Source organism: Ranitomeya variabilis, chromosome 3, assembly GCF_051348905.1.
Source record: "Ranitomeya variabilis isolate aRanVar5 chromosome 3, aRanVar5.hap1, whole genome shotgun sequence".
NCBI classification, from domain to species: domain Eukaryota; kingdom Metazoa; phylum Chordata; class Amphibia; order Anura; family Dendrobatidae; genus Ranitomeya; species Ranitomeya variabilis.
The window spans coordinates 155,656,609-155,677,232 of NC_135234.1; the positions used below are offsets into that span (position 1 = coordinate 155,656,609).

A 20,624-nucleotide genomic window follows, 5' to 3' on the forward strand; every position below is an offset into this window, starting at 1 on the left:
AAAATTATTTTTTAGCCCCCAGTTTTGTATTTTCCCAGGGGTAACAGGAGAAATTGGACCCCAAAGGTTGTTGTCCTATTTGTCCTGAGTACGCTGATACCCCATATGTTGGGGTAAACCCCTGTTTGGGCACACGGGAGAGCTCGGAAGGGAAGGAGCACTGTTTTACTTTTTCAACGCAGAATTGGCTGGAATTGAGATCGGACGCCATGTCGCGTTTGGAGAGCCCCTGATGTGCCGAAACAGTGGAAACCCCCCAATTATAACTGAAACCCTAATCCAAACACACCCCTAACCCTAATCCCAACAGTAACCCTAACCACACCTCTAACCCTGACACACCCCTAACCCTAATCCCAACCCTATTCCCAACCGTAAATGTAATCTAAACCCTAACCGTAACTTTAGCCCCAACCCTAACCCTAACTTTAGCCCCAACCCTAACTGTAGCCTTAACCCTAGCCCCAACCCTAGCCCTAATCCTAACCCTAATGGGAAAATGGAAATAAATAAAAAAAATTTATTTTTCCCTAACTAAGGGGGTGATGAAGGGGGGGTTTGATTTACTTTTATAGCGAGTTTTTTAGCGGATTTTTATGATTGGCAGCCGTCACACACTAAAAGACGCTTTTTATTGCAAAAAATATTTTTTGCGTTACCACATTTTGAGAGCTATAAATTTTCCATATTTTGGTCCACAGAGTCATGTGAGGTCTTGTTTTTTGCGGGACGAGTTGACGTTTTTATTGGTAACTTTTTGGGCACGTCACATTTTTTGATCGCTTTTTATTCCGATTTTTGTGAGGCAGAATGACCAAAAACCAGCTATTCATGAATTTCTTTTGGGAGAGGCGTTTATACTGTTCCGCGTTTGGAAAAATTGATAAAGCAGTTTTATTCTTCGGGTCAGTACGATTACAGCGATACCTCATTTATATTATTTTTTTATGTTTTGGCGCTTTTATACGATAAAAACTATTTTATGGAAAAAATAATTTTTTTTGCATCGCTTTATTCTCAGGACTATAACTTTTTTATTTTTTTGCTGATCATGCTGTATGGCGGCTCGTTATTTGCGGGACAAGATGACGCTTTCAGCGGTACCATGGTTATTTATATCTGTCTTTTTGATCGCGTGTTATTCCACTTCGGCGGTATGATAATAAAGCGTTGTTTTTTGCCTCGTTTTTTTTTTTTTTCTTACGGTGTTTACTGAAGGGGTTAACTAGTGGGCCAGTTTTATAGGGCGGGTCGTTACGGACGCGGCGATACTAAATATGTGTACTTTTATTGTTTTGGGTTTTTTTATTTAGATAAAGAAATGTATTTATGGGAATAATATTTTTTTTTTTTTTCATTATTTTGGAATATTTTTTTTTATTTTTTTTTACACATTTGGAAAAAAATTTTTTTAACTTTTTTACTTTGCCCCAGGGGGGGACAATACAGATCGGTGATCTGCCAGTTTGCATAGCACTCTGACAGATCACTGATCTGAGAGAAGTGCAGGCTGCTTCACAGTGCCTGCTCTGAGCAGGCTTCTGTGAAGCCACCTCCCTCCCTGCAGGACCCGGATCCGCGGCCATCTTGGATCCGGGTCTGGAGCAGGCAGGGAGGGAGGTAAGACCCTCGCAGCAACGCGATCACATCGCATTGCTGCGGGGGGCTCAGGGAAGCCCGCAGGGAGCCCCCTCCCTGCGCGATGCTTCCCTGCACCGCCGGCACATCGCGATCATGTTTGATCGCGGTGTGCCGGGGGTTAATGTGCCGGGAGCGGTCCGTGACCACTCCTGGCACATAGTGCCGGATGTCAGCTGCGATAGGCAGCTGACACCCGGCCGCGATCGGTCGCGCTCCCCCCGTGAGCGCCGCCGATCGCGCTGGACGTACTATCCCGTCGGTGGTCATACGGGCCCACCCCACCTCGACGGGATAGTACATCCGATGTCAGGAAGGGGTTAAATAATATTATATAAGACCTGATGTAGAAACGCCATAACGCAACAAGAATAAAGGCTAATAAAAGATCTATTCTCAACACCAGAAAATGTAGAGCAAGTAAGGCCTCTTTCACACTTCAGTTTTTTGGCGTCAGTCTAAAACCGCCAGTTTCCTCAAATAACGGATCCGTCATTTTTTTTTGGCGGATCCGCTATTGTCCCATAGACTTGCATTGGCGACGGATTGTGACGGATGGTCGTCAGTTCCATCCGTCATGCGACGGATCCGTCGAAATATGGCGGACGTTGTCTAGACATAGACGGACATTGAAACATTTTTTGTCAACGCCGAAATGACGGTTCGCGGCGGAACCGTCGCGTCCGTCATTCCATAGAATGGCCACCTATGGGCGACGGATCCGTCGCGACCGTCATTTCGGCGGATCCGTCACCCCAATCCGTTTTTTCAATTGCGCATGCTCCAAAAGTAGATACTTTTCCCAGACAACCCCCAAGTAACGGATCCGTCAAAAAACCAGATCCGTTGGAACCGTTTTCTCAACAATTGTGACGGATCCGTCGATCCGTCACTATGTCGGAAGTGACTGACGCCAAACAACTGAAGTGTGATAGAAGCCTAAGTGTATAGAAGATGTAAATGGAAGAATGGATACTGTTTCAAATGTCTAGATGGGTAAAGACATGAAAAGCAAATATGCTTGTTAGGAGGTAAAGTGGTGGAAGGCAAAACCAGTATGGAGGCAAAAAGGCCTCATAATAATGAAAAGGCAAAGCTGCAACCAGCAGGATGGTAAGGAGGACGGCCCCACGCATATCGCCACCTTAGAGCGTGGCTTCCTCAGGAAGAAAGAGAGTGGACTTGTCCAGATTTGTGTGTTATATATGCAGCAAAGAATCAAAGATAAATGACATACCAATGAGTGTGTCCGTGGAGACAGTCTGGAAACGAGGACCGCGCGGTCATGTGCAGCTCACAGATCCCGGACTGCCATGACCACACACACACTGTCATGGAAATGGTGTGGTGGAAATGACTGCATATATGAACTAATAGGTCAGACTGAGCAAAGTCATTCACCTTGAAAAATTGACAGAGAATGGAGTCCCAATAACACATGGGCAAACTGAAGTAACTTGAGAATGATGCTTATGAATAAGCATAAATTATCTACTATATAATTGTCTAAGGGTCACTTCCATCTTTCTGTCTGTCTGTCTTTCTGTCTGTCTGTCTGTAACGGAAATCCCAAGTCGCTGATTGGTCGCGGCAAAACAGCCACGACCAATCAGCGACGGTCACAACAAACGACGGTCATATCAACAAAAAGCAATACTGTAGTAATGTCTGCTGGCATAGATTCAATGAAAACAAAAGAGATATAGAGAGAGCGACGAAATCTAAGGAAAAGAGAATGATATGATGATCTTATAAGAAATTTAATTGTCACACTGAAAATAGGACTGGAGTGCCCATTTAGAAGCCTGTCATAACCCACACACTCAGAAAAAATCCATCACGTGTGTGATACAGAATGGAAAATTATACATATCTGTGTCATTCACATACTGATGAATACCGGCGATTATAGTATTATGCTAATTACAGGGTGAGATGGAAGGAACCCTCTTAAAGTCATATGGGTTTGGAGTGGTGGAGAACTTGTTGACAAGATATTTGGATAAAGTAATAAAATAGAATATTCAGACTTTTCTCTAATGAATATACAATTTATTATAACATCGATAAATCTACCTTCACAAAGGGTGATGTGAAATGATAGACCAAATCAAGAATAGAGGACTGAAGAATCCAGAGTTATCTAGTCAGACGTGTCTAAAATCGGACACAATGGAAAAAGCTACACTTGAAACAAACAGTGCTTTAACTGTTGGGCTCCAGTAAACGTTTCGACGATCAAAGCAACAAAAATGATGGCTATGGTACTGGTAAGTAATGCATGTGCATGAGTATGTATGTGTGTGAGAAGGGGACATGAAAAACATGTCAAATGTTTAAATCAAGAATGAAAGAGCCATACACTGTGATATAAAGATGGTAATACATTTTCTCATAATAGCATCTGTAATAAAAATCTAACAGACAGTTTGTTAGGTAAGTAAAAAATCCCTAGATATAGAGCGCTGTGCGAAAACAAATATACTGATGAGATTTTTCCAAAGAGACAGTTGTAATCACAAAGCGATATCTAAGTATAAGACCAGCACAATGGAGGGGTATAAAATGAAAAAGATGTGAAAAAAATATACATTAAATACAAGACGGATGAAAAGAAAAAGGGGGAGGTGAGAAGGGGGAGGGAGGGAGACCCAAGTCTCACCAGACCCTGTTCTCAGACCCTAATATAAAGTGGAAGACTCTTTTGATTTCACTGTTCTGCCCTGTGATTGGAAGTGATCAAAAAATGTATATAAAGAATCATCAAAAGTGTTGTGTATGACGCCTGTCAGGGCTCCCGGGTAATACTGCTGCAAGGAGAGCTGCAGACAGCAGCAGCAAGGGAGCTGAGCCAAGCGCCGGGTTTCTAACCAGGTAACAAACAGGACCTGAGCCATGTGATTGGCAATGAGTTTTGGGCGTTCACTGATGAATAGTACCACCTTTAGCTCACTAAGTAATATGTTAAAATTCTGTTGTAGGATGGATTTTATTCCAATGGTTATTGTAAGGAGCAGGGACGGACTGGGACTAAAATTCAGCCCTGGCATTTGAAGTTACACAGGCCCACTTGTCACATGGTGACTGTATAATATCTTTGTACACTTGTAGGCAGGGCCGGTTTTAGGCAAAGTGGGGCCCTAGGTAAAGTTTAAAATGGGGCCCCAAATGCTAACATATTGCACATCACACAAAAGCATTTCGGTTGTATTTACGTGCGCTGAGTTCAGGCCGCTAAATGAATTTGATCGACAATACGGAAGTTGTTCAACGCTTGTTTCCCGGCCTCTTTCCACCAACTGAGGAATAATGATGGGACAGAACGATCACTAATAGATCACTAACAGATCACCATACAGTATCATGTTATCAGCAGCACATCTACAGTTTACGCTGGCGATGTGCTGCTGAGAACAATGATTTTTGTTCCAGCAAGAACAATCTGAATATGCAGCATTTTACTTGTTTAGTAAAATACACCCCATAGTCCTCCATATAGTATAATACACTCCCTATAGTCCTCCATATTAAAATACACTGCTCAGTCCTCCACATAGTATAATACACTCCTCACAGTGCTCCATATAGTATAATGCACCGCCATAGTCATCCATGTACTACAATTCACTTCCCATAGTATAATGCACCCCATAGTTCTTCATATAGTATAACGTATTCCCCATAGTCCTCGATACAGTATAATGCAGCCCACATATAATATAATGCAGCCACCCCACAGAGTATAATGTAACCCCCCATAGAATATAATACAGCCCACCTCCCCATAATATATAATTTAGCCCCCCATAGAATATAATGCAGCCCCCCATAGTATATAACACAGCCTCCCCCATAGTATATAACACAGCCTCCCCCATAATAGTATATAACACAGCCACATAGTACATAACATGGCCTCCCCCATAGAATATACTATGTTATGTTGGGCTGGTGGTTAGGAACACTAGAAATGACCAGATGAGCAAACTAGCAACACAGGACGAGCTCTGGGAAGTGGGAGCTCTGCTGACCGCAATTCCTAATCCTATCACAACAACTAGAAATAGCCGTGGAGCATTCCTGACTCTGCCTAGATGCCTCTTCACAGCCTAAGAGCTAACTACCCCTAAAGATAGAAAATACAGCCTAGCTTGCCTCAGAGAAATTCCCCAAAGAAATAGGCAGCCCCCACATATATTGACTGTGAGTTAAGATGGAAGTCACAAACACAGGAATGAAATAGGTTTCAGCATAGGAGGCCAGACTTGACTAAACAGCCTGAGGATAGAAAAGGTATCTTTGCGGTCAGCATAAAAAACTAACAAAAAACCACGCAGAGTGTGCAAAAGAAACCACCGCACCGACTCACGGCGCGGTGGTGCCACTCTGCATCCCAGAGCTTCCAGCTAACAAGATAAATTCATTAAAGCAAGCTGGACAAAAACACAGTGGTAACAAATAAGCTAGCAGGGACTTAGCTTTTGCTGAAGTAGACAGGTCATCTGAAAGATCCAAGTGAACTGAACCAGTACTAGGACATTGACAGCTGGCATCAAGTAACGATCTGAGTGGAGTTAAATAGAGCAGCCAGCCAAGACCTGAATGAGATCAGCTGGAGAAGGAATCTCAAAACCAGCAGCTCCACTCACAGCCACCAGAGGGAGTCCATGAACAGAACTCGCCGAAGTACCATTCATAACCACAGGAGGGAGCTCGAGAACAGAATTTACAACAATACTCCCTATAGTATATAGCAAAGCCCACATAGTATCTAGCACAAACCGTATAGTATATAGCACAGCCTGCATAATATAGCACAGCGCGTGTAGTAGATAACACAGGCCACGCAGTAGTATACAGCACAGACCAAACAGTAGTATACAGCACAGCCCACAGAGCACTATATACAGCACAGCCCACAGAGCACTATATACAGCACAGCCCACAGAGCACTATATACAGCACAGCCCACAGAGCAATATATACAGCACAGCCCACAGAGTACTATATACAGCACAGCCCACAAAGCACTATATACAGCACAGCCCACAGAGTACTATATACAGCACAGCCCACAGAGTACTATATACAGCACAGCCCACAGAGCAATATATACAGCACAGCCCACAGAGTACTATATACAGCACAGCCCACAGAGCAATATATACAGCACAGCCCACAGAGCAATATATACAGCACAGCCCACAGAGCACTATATACAGCACAGCCCACAGAGCACTATATACAGCACAGCCCACAGAGTACTATATACAGCACAGCCCACAGAGTACTATATACAGCACAGCCCACAGAGTACTATATACAGCACAGCCCACAGAGTACTATATACAGCACAGCCCACAGAGCAATACATACAGCACAGCCCACAGAGTACTATAAACAGCACAGCCCAAGAGTACTATATATAGCACAGCCCACAGAGTAATATATACAGCACAGCCCACAGAGTAATATATACAGCACAGCCCACAGAGCATTATATACAGCACAGCCCACAGAGCACTATATACAGCACAGCCCAGAGTAATATATACAGCACAGCCCACAGAGTACTATATACAGCACAGCCCACAGAGTACTATATATAGCACAGCCCACAGAGTACTATATTTAGCACAGCCCACAGAGCACTATATACAGCACAGCCCACAGAGTACTATATACAGCACAGCCCAGAGTACTATATACAGCACAGCCCACAGAGTACTATATACAGCACAGCCCACAGAGCACTAAATACAGCACAGCCCACAGAGCAATATATACAGCACAGCCCACAGAGCAATATATACAGCACAGCCCACAGAGTACTATATACAGCACAGCCCACAGAGTAATATATAAAGCACAGCCCAGAGTAATATATATAGCACAGCCCACAGAGTACTATATATAGCACAGCCCACAGAGCAATATATATAGCACAGCCCACAGAGTACTATATACAGCACAGCCCACAGAGTAGTATACAGCACAGAGCACAGCCCGTATCTCTTCTCTTCCTCCACCCCCCCCCCCCCCGAGAATGGCCCCACACAATCCAGTAAAAAAAAAAAAAAACTCTCCTCACCTCTCCTCGTGCCCCGCGTTGCTTCCTCGTTCCTGCTCGTGTCTCAGCAGCTGCAGTCTGCCCGGGACACAGCAGGTGCGCGATTATATGACGTCATCACGCACCCACAGTGTCAGAGGCAGAGCGGGGAATGATGGGAGAGGGAGTGACAGCGGACGCTCTCTCCTCCATCATTGCGTTCAACTGTACCGGCGTCTATACGCCGGTATAGTTGAATGCGACGGCGGGGGCGGGGGGAGGTGGATCGAGCGGCCCACTACTGGCACCGGCCCTTCTGGCATTTGCCAGAAGTGCCCGATGGCCAGTCCGGCCCTGGTAAGGAGTGATTATATTGATGTTTTAGAGGCCATTCCTTGATTTAGGCTTGAGCAAATCACTGTGTTCTTCATGTACAGATGCTTGAAAAGCCCGCTCAACAATTCGTTTGGGGTAACACCTCTCTTTGAATAAAGATGTAAGTAGTCTTGCTTCTGTGTGAAAATTGTCTGTATCACTGCAATTTCATCTTACACGAAAGAATTGGCCCCTTGGTATGCCATTTCGGACATGGAGTGGGTGAAAACTGCCATAATGAAGCAGACTCTTTGAGGGATGTTGCATGAGTTACAGTTTAGATTTGCAGTGAATTCCTGACATTCTTTAAGAGGACCAGACCGATAAAAAAAGGATGAGACAAAAAATACGGCACTCATACAGTAATGCGTTGTTGGTGCTCAAGTAGAGTGTCCAACCCGTCGTATCAATGGCTGAAGAAACTTGGCACTCAAAGAATGTGAAAGAAGAGTTCCATTTATTGTTCATCCAGAAAACACGTTGTTAAACGTCAGAACTAACTTGGATCTAGATGTGGGATATACATACAATATGTGAAAGGAACAAAAGACGAGAAATATACAGTATCAGACAATGCAAAACCAAAACTCAGATAATCTTTTCATTAATATAGCATGTCATAAAATAGAACAAACAGTGGCAGTTGCTACGGAAACCATATCCAAGGAAGAGATCATTCAGCTAAATAAGTGGTGCATGATATTTTCTATGAGTATACAAATAATACATTAGTATGGCTGTAGCTGTAGCAATAAGGAAATATGGAAATAGAGCTGGAAAGCGTGGATTGAAGTGGATATGATGAATACAAAGGATATGAGGGCACCACAGTGGGGGTGCCTAGAAGAAGGAGTCCATTCAGTCCTGGTGTAGACGAGCAGATTCTATATTCCACTTTGTATAGTAATATGCCAAAAGGGGAATGGATGCCTAGGGAGTTAAAATTGTGCAAAGGTTAAAAACATACCATAGTATTATGATGGAATTTTTGCTGAAAGAATAAGGTTAAGCCCCTATGTATGGCGGTAATGCTAGGGATCTGTCATATGGTGCTAGTTATAACCCATACTCCTATATAAGGTACCATGTTGGTTTTAATAACTATAAGGAGCATATCAGGACAAAACAAACCCATATGTCTGTTTATATTGTGAGGGCATATGGTATACCAACATGTATGAAACAGGCAATGGTCAGGTGTAAATAAAAAATTCCCCATAGGTACTGCATAGTTGTTATAGTTATGGGTGCCATGTAAGCAGAGTACAACAGTCAGTGTGGTAAGATGCCCCCGTGAATTACCTGGATGCTGGTTTAAGATCTGTGTAGAGCAGCGCATCTGTAGCGTGTGAACTCTGTCGCTGTGGGCGTGCACTGTGTGTCCAGTGATCACTTTTGGGTTTAAAAGCTATGAATACCGGAAGTGCTCATGTCACGTGTTACCGCCACGTCATCGCGGTCACTTGATTCCCTGTACAGCCTGCGCATATGATTGCGCTGTGATCACTGGTAAAGAAGTATGTGTGTTGGGGACCAGGCGTCACTTTGCCCATAGTGAAAAGTGGAATTAACCTAAGACTTACCACAACATGTGCGGACATATGTTAAAGTGCTTTGTACGGCTAATAGGTTTAAACTGCTTATTAGCGATGAGCGAGTATACTCATTGTTCGGGTTTTCCCAAGCTCATCCGGGTGATCTCCGAGTATTTGTTAGTACTCGGAAATTTTAATTTTCGTCGCCTCAGCTGCATGATTTACTGCTGCTGGACAGCCTGAGTACATGTGGGAATTCGCAAACAGGCATTCCTCACATGTATTCAGCCTGTCTAGCAGCCGTAAATCATGCAGCTGCGGCAACGAAAACTAAATCTCTGAGCACTAACAAATACTCGGAGACCACCAGAGCAACACGTATACTCGCTCATCACTACTGCTTATATCATAAAAGGGGAAGATGGGCCCATAGAATTAGAGACAATAGGTCATACTCTACCATAAATATATAGTGGTGCTCAGTGGAAGACGAGAGGGAGTCTAATGCTTCTAAAAAGAGAAGAAAAGATTAGATTATTTCATACTTATACGTAATAGTATGGCATAACATTGACAGACAAGTCATTATAACTTTTTACTGGTATGTTACAATAGGTTACACAGTCCATTTTTGCTGGAGTATCATACTCATAAGAAGCTTGAAGTGTTGTAGTCTCTATTCAACCCTTTGGGTTCCAAAGTTTGTAAAAAAGGTAAAAATCCAATATGCTTCTCTCCTTTTAAGGAGTTTTGTCCTATTCTGGCCCCTTCTAAAACCTGGAATTAAGTTGTGCAATACTGTGACCCATCCTATGAAAGTGATATGGAAGAGGGAGATCAACCCTATTGCACCTGATAGAAGAACAAGTGTGTCCAGCAAATGGACACACTTGTTCTTCTATTGGATTCATTGTGGTTGCTTCACCCTGGTCCTTGCGAGGTACTTGGTGATTATACAGGAGGTCAAGATACAAAGACATGGTGATCTGACTTTTGTTTTGTATTTTGGTATTGCACCTGATGTTAGATTTGTGCTGCGATATCCTGTCTCTCACCGCCTGTGTGGTTTCTCCTACATAAACCAAGCACAAGGGCATTTGCTTGCGTAAACTACATGTGTAGATTCACATGAAAAAAAGCTTTTATGGGGATCCCTTGCCCTGTTTGTGGGTGAAAGATTTGGTGGCCCTTCTGTACGTTATTACATTGTAGGCAATTGAGGCAAGGGAACATTCCACATTTTTGTGTTTGGAGAAACGTCTGTTTTGGTACTGTTGTTTTGGAGTCTATATCAGCCCTTACTAGTCTGTCCTTCAGGTTGGTTGGACGGCTATGACAGGGGAGAAAAGGTTGTTGGAATTCAGGGATGTCAGGATAGCTTTTACACAAAATGTTCCAATGCCTGCGGATAGAGGCATGTATTCTATTGGAATAGGGATGATAAGTGTGGACAAACAGTATCCGTTTGTTGGATTCCCTGTTCCTTGGAATAGAAGCAGAGTGTCTGACAGACGTTAGCAGCCTAGTGGGAGAACACTCTTTTTTCACAATCTTTGAGTGCCAAGTCTCTTCAATCATCATAAAAAAAAGGATGTCGTACATGAATCAGTGCCACCTAAAAACTTCTGCTTTGAAAGATGGTAAATGTTGTACATGTGTCTTCTCCCACAAGCCAAAGAATAGGATGGCATAAGAGGGGGCACATCTGGCACCCATGGCTGTGCCAGACATTTGTTTATAAAACGTATGGTCAAAAACAAAATAATGATTTTAAAGGGCAAATATGAGTAGATCAAGGATAAAGGTATCATGCAGCCGATCACCTGTTGTCCTTAAATCCAGAAAAGAAAGACACAGCCTGTAATCCTAGGGAATGTTTGATACATGTATACAGGGACTCGATGTCCATCATGACCATCAGAATATTTGAATCAATGGCGAAACCATCCAACTGTGTGATCAAACGAGAGGCGTCTCGGTCATACAATCCTAAAGAAAGGACAAAAGGTTGCAGGTAAAAATCCATCCAGGTACATACAAGGGCTATCATACACACAAATCTGGACAAGTACACTCTCTTTCTCCCCTGAGGAAGCCACGCTCAAAGGTGGCGATACGTGTGGGGCCCTCCTCCTTACCATCATGCTGGTAGCAGGTTGCAACATTGCCTTTTCATTATTTTGAGGCCTTTTTGCCTCCATACTGGTTTTGCCTTCCACCATTTTAACTCCTAACACGCCTATTTGCTTTTCATGTCTTTACCCATGTAGACATTTGGAACGGTATCCATTATTCCATTTACATCTTTATATACATTTACTTGCACTACATTTTCTGGTGTTGTGAATGGGTCTCTTATTAGTCTTTATTCTTGTTGTGTTATGGCATTTCTATATCAGGTCTTATATAATATTATTTAAGTATGTTTTCATGAGAGCCATTAGACTCAAGCTAGGTTCATACTGCGTTATGGCAGTCCGTTCAACGCATAGCGTTGACGGACTGCGTTAACGTTTTAGCATAGACACGATTGCGTTATGCTATACTATGCTATATATGATTCATCTGCGCTAGCGGTGATGGAGCCTCAGACGCTGCATCCCGTGTCTGAGGCTCCGTCACTGAATGACGGCACATTGCTAGCACATGCCGATTATGGCATGCGTTGGCGATGCGCCCGTTGATAGGGGTAATGGCAGCATTAACGGACTGCGTTACACCACGTTATGCCGCGGTGTAAAGCAGTCCGTCTAAAGGACTGCCATAACGCAGTATGAACCCAGCCTAAGTCATAGATAATATTATGTTTTGATTCACTGTGACATGATAGTCTTTTGAGTTCTACTGTATTATCAACATTGTACTCGCTTTATATGCTGTGAATTTAGGTTGCCGGCTGGTGTTAATAATATTCCAACAAATATTGTCAAATAATTATTATAAGACATATTTCTTTGTTAATAGTCTATGATTATTTAGCCTGCAGCCAGCACATTGGAGGAGTTCACTGACTGGTCCCTATACAGACCTTTAGTATGTTTTTGTATAGTCTTTCTTTGTTTTGTTTTTTAATTGTGTTTTAATCTGTGTTGTTCAGTGTGGTTTTTTTCATCAATAAAAAAAGTATTCTGTATTTGAGTTCACTTTATTTGGGTGATCTTGGCCATTGCATACACACTACTTTTTCTTGCTTGTTCTAAGGGTATATTCACATGCTACGGATATGGATTTGCCATTAGAAAACCTGCTACGTATTACATTACTAGCAAGGTGTATGAAACATTAAAAAAAATCTTATTCACACACTGCAGAAAAATCTGTTCTGGAAATTAATGATAGTTCCCTTTGCACCACTCCACAGGCTCTGTGCTTCCTTGGGGCAATTTCCCACTGAGCTACCAGCAAATTCAGAGACAAATTGATTTCAAAGCACCAGAGAGATGATTCTGTTCCTTTATTCATCCAAAATGCATCATTAAGCAACGTTTCAGCCACCAAAGTGGCCTTTTTCAACCATAAACATTTCAGCTCCATCTGCCATTTTGTTTATGCTTGAAAAAGGCCGCTTGCTGGCCCGAAACGTTGCATTTTTGATGAATAAAGGAATAGAATCATCTCTCTGATGCTTTGGAAACAATTTGCACCTGCTCTGGAAATTAAAATCTGCATTTATGCTTCAGATTTGTACCGTGGATTTCATCTTTTGCAATATATGGAGCAAAATGTGCTTCAATTCTGCATTAAAATATAAAGTATTTTAAACTTCAATTTAAAAAACAGCAAAATTTGCATTGTATAATCTGCAACTGAAAATTTGGATGTTTGTTTCCAGTTTCAAATCTGCAGCAAAACACAGTAACAGTAAAGTAGACAAGACATAAGAAATCTCTTCTATACTTTAAACATATTTTCCTCAAGTGAATTGATATGTAGTGTGGATTTTCTAATCTGCAGCATATCTATTCTTTTTGTCAAATTCATTGCAGGTTTTCACTCTTCTTATGCAAATGGTGAAGTTTGCTGCAATTCCACAACAAAATTTATTAACAAATGCAGATTTTGCTGCCAATTTGCCACAATCGATCAGTTAATTCTGAAACAGGTTAGCCAACAAACAAATCCACCACATGTACATGTAGTCTTAGATTTACAGAAATGGCTGCTCCATCACTTTCTTTCAGAAGTTTACCTAAACTGTTGTTTTTTTATCTTACAAGTTTGAGCCCAAATGTCCTGTTTGTACAGAATGGCAAGAACTCATTCTGTCTCATCATAACAACAAAAATGGAGATATATACTGGGGAAACAGCGATCCATCATTGTGGTCTACACATTACTGGGAAGTAGCTAAGGTAATATGTCTGCCGTCATCAAGAAGCGAATTACATACTGATATTGTGATGTTGCATAATGGTAACATATTCTGATTAACTCATACAACCTGAATGTAATACTGCAATGTGAACTCTACACTGTATACAAGATGTTAGCCTTTAATTTACACAATGTGATACATATATAGCTCTAACTAGTAAAGAAGCACTCCTCCCATCAACATTTTAATCCTCTTAATATATTGCAGTCACCATATCATATAGCACTGTATACTTACAATTGCTTATTTTGCCTTTCTACCCAGTTAATTCTTGTCTTTTACTTTAGGTCTATGACATCATTGGATTGAAAACTGACTTGCTTAATTCCTCTAAACTCTATGTAGAAACAGGAGATCAATTTTCCCTGTATGAGTCATAAGTCACTGCAAATGTCCCTGGCGGGGGGGAGTGGACGAAGCAGTTGGGTCAGGAATTGAAGAGGGGAATGATAAATGCAGGGACAAGAGACTTCCTGTTTCTACATAGACCAGAGAAAATAATTATCTGGGCAAGGGGCAACATGAGAAATTGTAAGTACACAGTGCTATGTAATATGATGATTGAAATATATTAAGAGGATTAAAACTTTGACCGGAGGAGGAGTGCTTCTGTAAGGGAAAAGCCGGCCATACACCTTAGATAACTGCCGTTTGTGTGACAGCTATTTTACTGACTCCACTTCATGCACAGCTTGTGGATAGACTGGAGTAAGCTACAGCCAGTATCATCTGTCAGTGGATTATCTGCTTGCAGAACAACAGGATTTTGCAATTGAATTCCACCTGTCCACCGGATCCTTATCTTCCTTGATGTCACCTGTCGGAGAGTTGTGAGCCCCCCATACACATTAGATAGTCGGCCGATACAGCCAAAGTTGGCGGGTTTTGATGGCTTTTATTCCCTATCCATGGGGACTTTATAGTGTGACAGAGAGATTGCAGTGATTATAGCCATTGTATGAACCCAAGACATTATCGCTTTGTACATGAGTCTTAAGGGGAACTTGTCACCATGAAAATGCCATCCAATCTGTAGCAACCATGTTATAGAGCAGAAGGAGCTGAGCAGATTGATGTGAGAAAAAATGCAGTGTAACCTTTGTTTTAATAATTTAAACCTCTGCTCTTTCTGAGATCTTTGGTCCAGTGGCGGTCCGATAAGTGACTGATAGCTACTTCTGTATGCACACTTATATAAAGAAAGCTGTCAGTCATTGATAGGACCGCCCACTGGACCAAAGACCCCAGAAAGAAAAGAGGTTTAAATGATTAAAATGATTAAAACAAAGGTTATACTGAATGTTTTCTCATAAAACAATATAGAAATCTGTTCAGTTCCCCCGCTCTGTAACATGCTGACAGCAGATTGGATTGCATTTTCATGGTGATGGGTTCCCTTTAATGAAGAAACCAATGGATTAAGATTCACCTAATTCATTAAAACGCACACACCAATTAATGAATTAGGCTCATCCTATAAGAATTAGTCTCATCCTGTAAGAATTAGGCTCATCCTGTAAGAATTAGGCTCATCCAATAAGAATTAGGCTCATCCTGTAAGAATTAGGCTCATCCAATAAGAATTAGGCTCATCCTATGACTGGTTTGCACTTCCACCAGAAATGTACTTGTCACTAAAGTGGAGCAAGTTGTGATGAATTTGCCTGGTGGTCTTTGCCTCGTCCTGTTCCATCTCGGTTCATTTTGGCTAAGCTGGCTGAGACTTCTGTAGAAATGACCAAATTTGCTAAAAAATTTTCAAAGCTTCGAGTAGCGCAAAAATGTTGTGACATTTCAAGGTGTCGTGCTCCAGAATTTTGTCACCTTGATGAATCAGGTGCTATGTAGTAATGAGCGAATATACTCGTTACTCAAGATTTCCCGAGCACGCTCGGGGGTCCTCCGAGTATTTTTTAGTGCTCGGAAATTTAGTTTTTATTGCCGCAGCTGAATGATTTATATCTGTTAGCCAGCATAAGTACATGTGGGGATTCCCTAGCAACCACGCAACCCCCACATGTACTTATGCTGGCTAAAAGATGTAAATTGTTCAGCTGCGGCAAGAAAAACTAAATCTCCCAGCGCTAAAAAATACTCGGAGGACCCCAGAGCATGCTTGAGAAATCTCGAGTAACGAGTATATTCGCTCATCACTACTGCTATGTCTTTATCTCTGTGTAACACAAGATTATTTCTGACAAGACTATGTCAGCAGCTGGCAAATCAGCTTTTCAATCCAGTCAGCATACCTTGACAGTGTGAATGCATAAGGCCTCTTTTAGATGTCTGCGAGTAACCTAGTGCTCAAAACTCAAAAGGATAACACCGTGTAGCTTGCAAACCCCCCAAAAAGTTGTGACGCTGTGTAAAATTTATGAAAACAAGAATTACATCTTTTGGAAATCAGTTACTAATAGTGTTGAGCGATACCGTCCGATACTTGAAAGTATCGGTATCGGAAAGTATCGGCCGATACCGGCAAAGTATCGGATCTAATCCGATACCGATACCCGATACCAATACAAGTCAATGGGACTCAAGTATCGGACGGTATCCCTGATGGTTCCCAGGGTCTGAAGGAGAGGAAACTCTCCTTCAGGCCCTGGGATCCATATTACTGTGTAAAATAAAGAATTAAAATAAAAAATATTGCTATACTCACCTCTCCGACGCAGCCTGGACCTTACCGAGGGAACCGGGAGCCTTCTTTGCTTAAAATGCGCACGTTTACTGCCTTCCGTGACGTCACGGCTTCTGATTGGTCGCGTGCCGCCCATGTGACGGCGACGCGACCAATCACAACAAGCCGTGACGTAATTTCAGGTCCTGAATGCCTAATTCTAGGCATTCAGGATTTGAAAATTACGTCACGGCTTGTGATTGGTCGCGTGCCGCCCATGTGAGGGCGACGCAACCAATCACAACAAGCCGTGACGTAATTTCAGGTCCTGAATGCCTAATTCTAGGCATTCAGGATTTGAAAATTACGCCACGGCTTATGATTGGTCGCGTCGCCGTCACATGGGCGGCACGCAACCAATCACAAGCCGTGACGTAATTTTCAAATCCTGAATGCCTAGAATTAGGCATTCAGGACCTGAAATTACGTCACGGCTTGTTGTGACTGGTCGCGTCGCCGTCACATGGGCGGCACGCGACCAATCACAAGCCGTGACGTAATTTTCAAATCCTGAATGCCTAGAATTAGGCATTCAGGACCTGAAATTACGTCACGGCTTGTTGTGATTGGTCGCGTCGCCGTCACATGGGCGGCACGCGACCAATCAGAAGCCGTGACGTCACGGAAGGCAGTAAACGCGCGCATTTTAAGCAAAGAAGGCTCCCGGTTCCCTCGGTAAGGTGCAGGCTGCGTCGGAGTGGTGAGTATAGCAATATTTTTTATTTTAATTCTTTATTTTACACATTGATATTAATCCCGATACCGATTCCCGATATCACAAAAGTATCGGATCTCGGTATCGGAATTCCGATACCCGCAAGTATCGGCCGATACCCGATACTTGCGGTATCGGAATGCTCAACACTAGTTACTAATGAAAAACAGCTACAATATAAATTCTAATCTAAGTCATATGACTGGGTCTAAAAAGAGCATGTTAGAGAGGCAGAGTCTCTCAGAAGCAGAGATAGTCAGAGGTTCACCAATCTATGAACAACCATGTCTAAAATTTGTGGAACAATATATTTAAAATTCACAAGGGCGCAATAAGGTTTTCATCATGTATAGCACGTTCTAAATGAGATTTTGAAATCTTATGCATAATCTGCACCGAAAGTATGTGAAGATAACTATTGCAGTATCAGCCTGTAATAGCTTCTAAATTCACAAGCAGTTTGTGCAGTGATTGATGATTGTTTTGTAGGTGTATATGCCCTGCGGACAAGCAATGAATGGACCCCAGCAATGTGATGCAGCATCTCTTCTCAACTTGATAAATAATTGTGATCATTTCAGAGTATCAAACATATTGAGAGTTAAAGAGGTAACATTTACATTTATCATTGCTCATAATAAAAATCTAGAAAAAAACCCTGAGAACCTTTCTAGTTCATTAAAAAATCTTTTTATAGATGTCATAGTGTGGTCATCCTCACAGTGTTTTGTATGTAATCCATATGTTTGAATGACACTACTCATTTTACAATTCAAGGTACTGGTAGGTGGAAAGGAACATTCAAGTGCTGTAAAATGGTGAAAAAAAATATGCTAGGTTTTAGGAGACTTGAACCTGTGATCTCTTGATTGCCTATGCAAAACACTGCAATACTATAGTATTGCAGTATATCGTGAAATCATGTAATGTGAAATTAATAATCTCCTATAAAGCCCAGCCATGCGGGGTACGAAAGTCACGGCTGCCATCTGGATTCCTCTCCTCAGGTTAAACTGATGCAATCAGAGCTTGTTCTGATCATATCAGTTACTTTCAGGTGGCGGCAATGTCCTGAGAATACTAGCCCATTTTCTGACTACATATAAACCCTTTAGGGTATGGACAGGTCCAATTTAAGGATCTGACAATTTTTTTCATTTTCTTTTCATCTAAATACTCCATTAGCAATTACATTTTTATTTTTCCCGCAATATAGCCATATGAGGACTGCTTTTTTCTACACTAGTTGTACTATTTTATTTTGGTAAACATATAACTTATTGTTTTGCTTTTAGATTTTTTTGTTAGGGATGCAAAAAATAATAGCACTTTAATTTTTTTCAGTTTCTTGTTTGATTTTTGGTTTTATTGCTCTCATGAAAAGGTATAAATGACATTAAATATAATCTTTGGGTCAGCACAATTAAAGGAGTTGTCCACTATTGAACAACCTCTGCTTAATCACTTCAGGACCCAGTAATGAATAAAAACAATCTATACACACCTCCTGTAGTGGCACGTTCCAGCAATGTCAGTGCTGCTATTCCTGATGAGTAACGTAACGTTGTGTCATGTAAGACCTGCAGCCAATGAAAGGTCACTGCAGGAGTCACCATTAGTACACAAATACAGCACCAAAACTATCACCAGTACAGGAATAAATCACCAGTGACATTATCAGTACATGAATAAAACATCAAAGCCATAATTAGTACCGGAATACAGCACCAAAACCACTATCACTGCATGAATACCAGAACCACTATCAGTACATGAATATAGCACCAGAACCATCATCACTACATCAATACTGCATCATAACTGTTATAGACTGACATAAATATGGCAAGAGAACCATCATCTGTACATAAATATAGCAGTAGAGCTCAGTCATCGATACATGAAAACATTATCGAAATCACCATCAGACACTAATGTTGCATCAGAACTGTCATCAGTACCTAAATATAGCACAGTAACCGAACCTTCAGTATATGAATATGTAATTAAGTTTAGTGAAGCATTCAACTGCAATGTCAGATCAACCCCTGCTATATATATAATTGTATTACATGAACCTGCAACTACTAGTATGTCCTTAACACTGGTAAGAAGATGATTTGAGTTGTTGTATCCAGCCATTATCAGATTACAGACCATGCAGGAACCACAGTATGAATTAGATCTAGTCAGTAGCACTATTAAACATTTATTGATTAACTTCCATTTTTGGAAATATTTTATATGTTTTAGGTCCTTTTATTATGAGGACATTGGTGGGATCTGGGTCCTGAGACCCCCACCAATTGCTAAAAAGTCCTCTTAAAAGTACACTGCTCCGGAGACAGATGCACATAGAAAGCTTATAAGCCCAATTCATCAATGCTTTTACTCCACTTCACGCTATAATTATCTCCCCACTACTCCCTCCATGCTGTACCCATCTTCAGTGTCCCTGCCATGCTGACCCCTCTCCAAACTGCACCCCCTGTTCACACTGTTCCCTGACACTTTACCCTTCCACTTTACCCTTCCACGCACTGCCCTTTTTCGTATTCTGCCTCCTCTTCACACTCTCTCCCCATGCTACCCGTTCTTTCATACTGTGAAATCACATTGTCCCTCATCTTGTATACTACCCCTCTTACTATGCCCTCACACTATCGCTTTCTGTTTACTTTCCTACCCATATTGTTCCCTCACATCCATCCTTGTGTATACTGCCCCCACCCCATATTGTGCCATCACACTGTGCTCTAATTCTGTTTAATTAAACACCCCCCTCTCCTCATCCATAGAAAAAGTCCCTTGTAGTAGAGTGCATACCATTTCCTGGCCCCTTCATCTTTACCGTCTCTGCAACGTCAGCAGCATGAGGAGGTGAGCTTATTGCACTGTTGCGCTACATGCTGCCCTAGACTCTGAACCTTCAGTGCTTACTGGCCCTTGCCCAACACTTGTGGGGTGCCTTTTAGTGAACAGATGAGGCCATGTTTTGGCCATGTTATGTAGCATTCCATTGCTCTATATCTGTCATGATTCTCAATGGCGAGAGAACATAGCCCAGCATATATGAGAACTAGCTCTTGGAAGATGGAAACTATACTGACCATGAACTAAACCTGCCGCACAACTAGAAGTGGCCGGGTAGCATGCCTACGTTTTTTAACCCTAGATGCCCAGCGCCAGCCGGAGAACTACCTAATCCTAGCAGAGGAAAAGACAGTCCTGGCTCACCTCTAGAGAAATTTTCCCAA

General features: G+C 42.0%; 1 protein-coding gene across 1 annotated transcript in view; it reads left to right on the forward strand.

Moving 5' to 3' along the window:
• Nucleotides 1-20,624, forward strand: part of LOC143815502 (uncharacterized protein CXorf38 homolog) — a 67,592-nt gene that overhangs the window by 7,873 nt on the left and 39,095 nt on the right. Inside the window, exons 2-3 of the mRNA XM_077294757.1 lie at nt 13,815-13,949; nt 17,857-17,976. Coding sequence (XP_077150872.1) covers nt 13,815-13,949; nt 17,857-17,976 — 255 coding nt within the window. The remainder of the gene's footprint in view (nt 1-13,814; nt 13,950-17,856; nt 17,977-20,624) is intronic.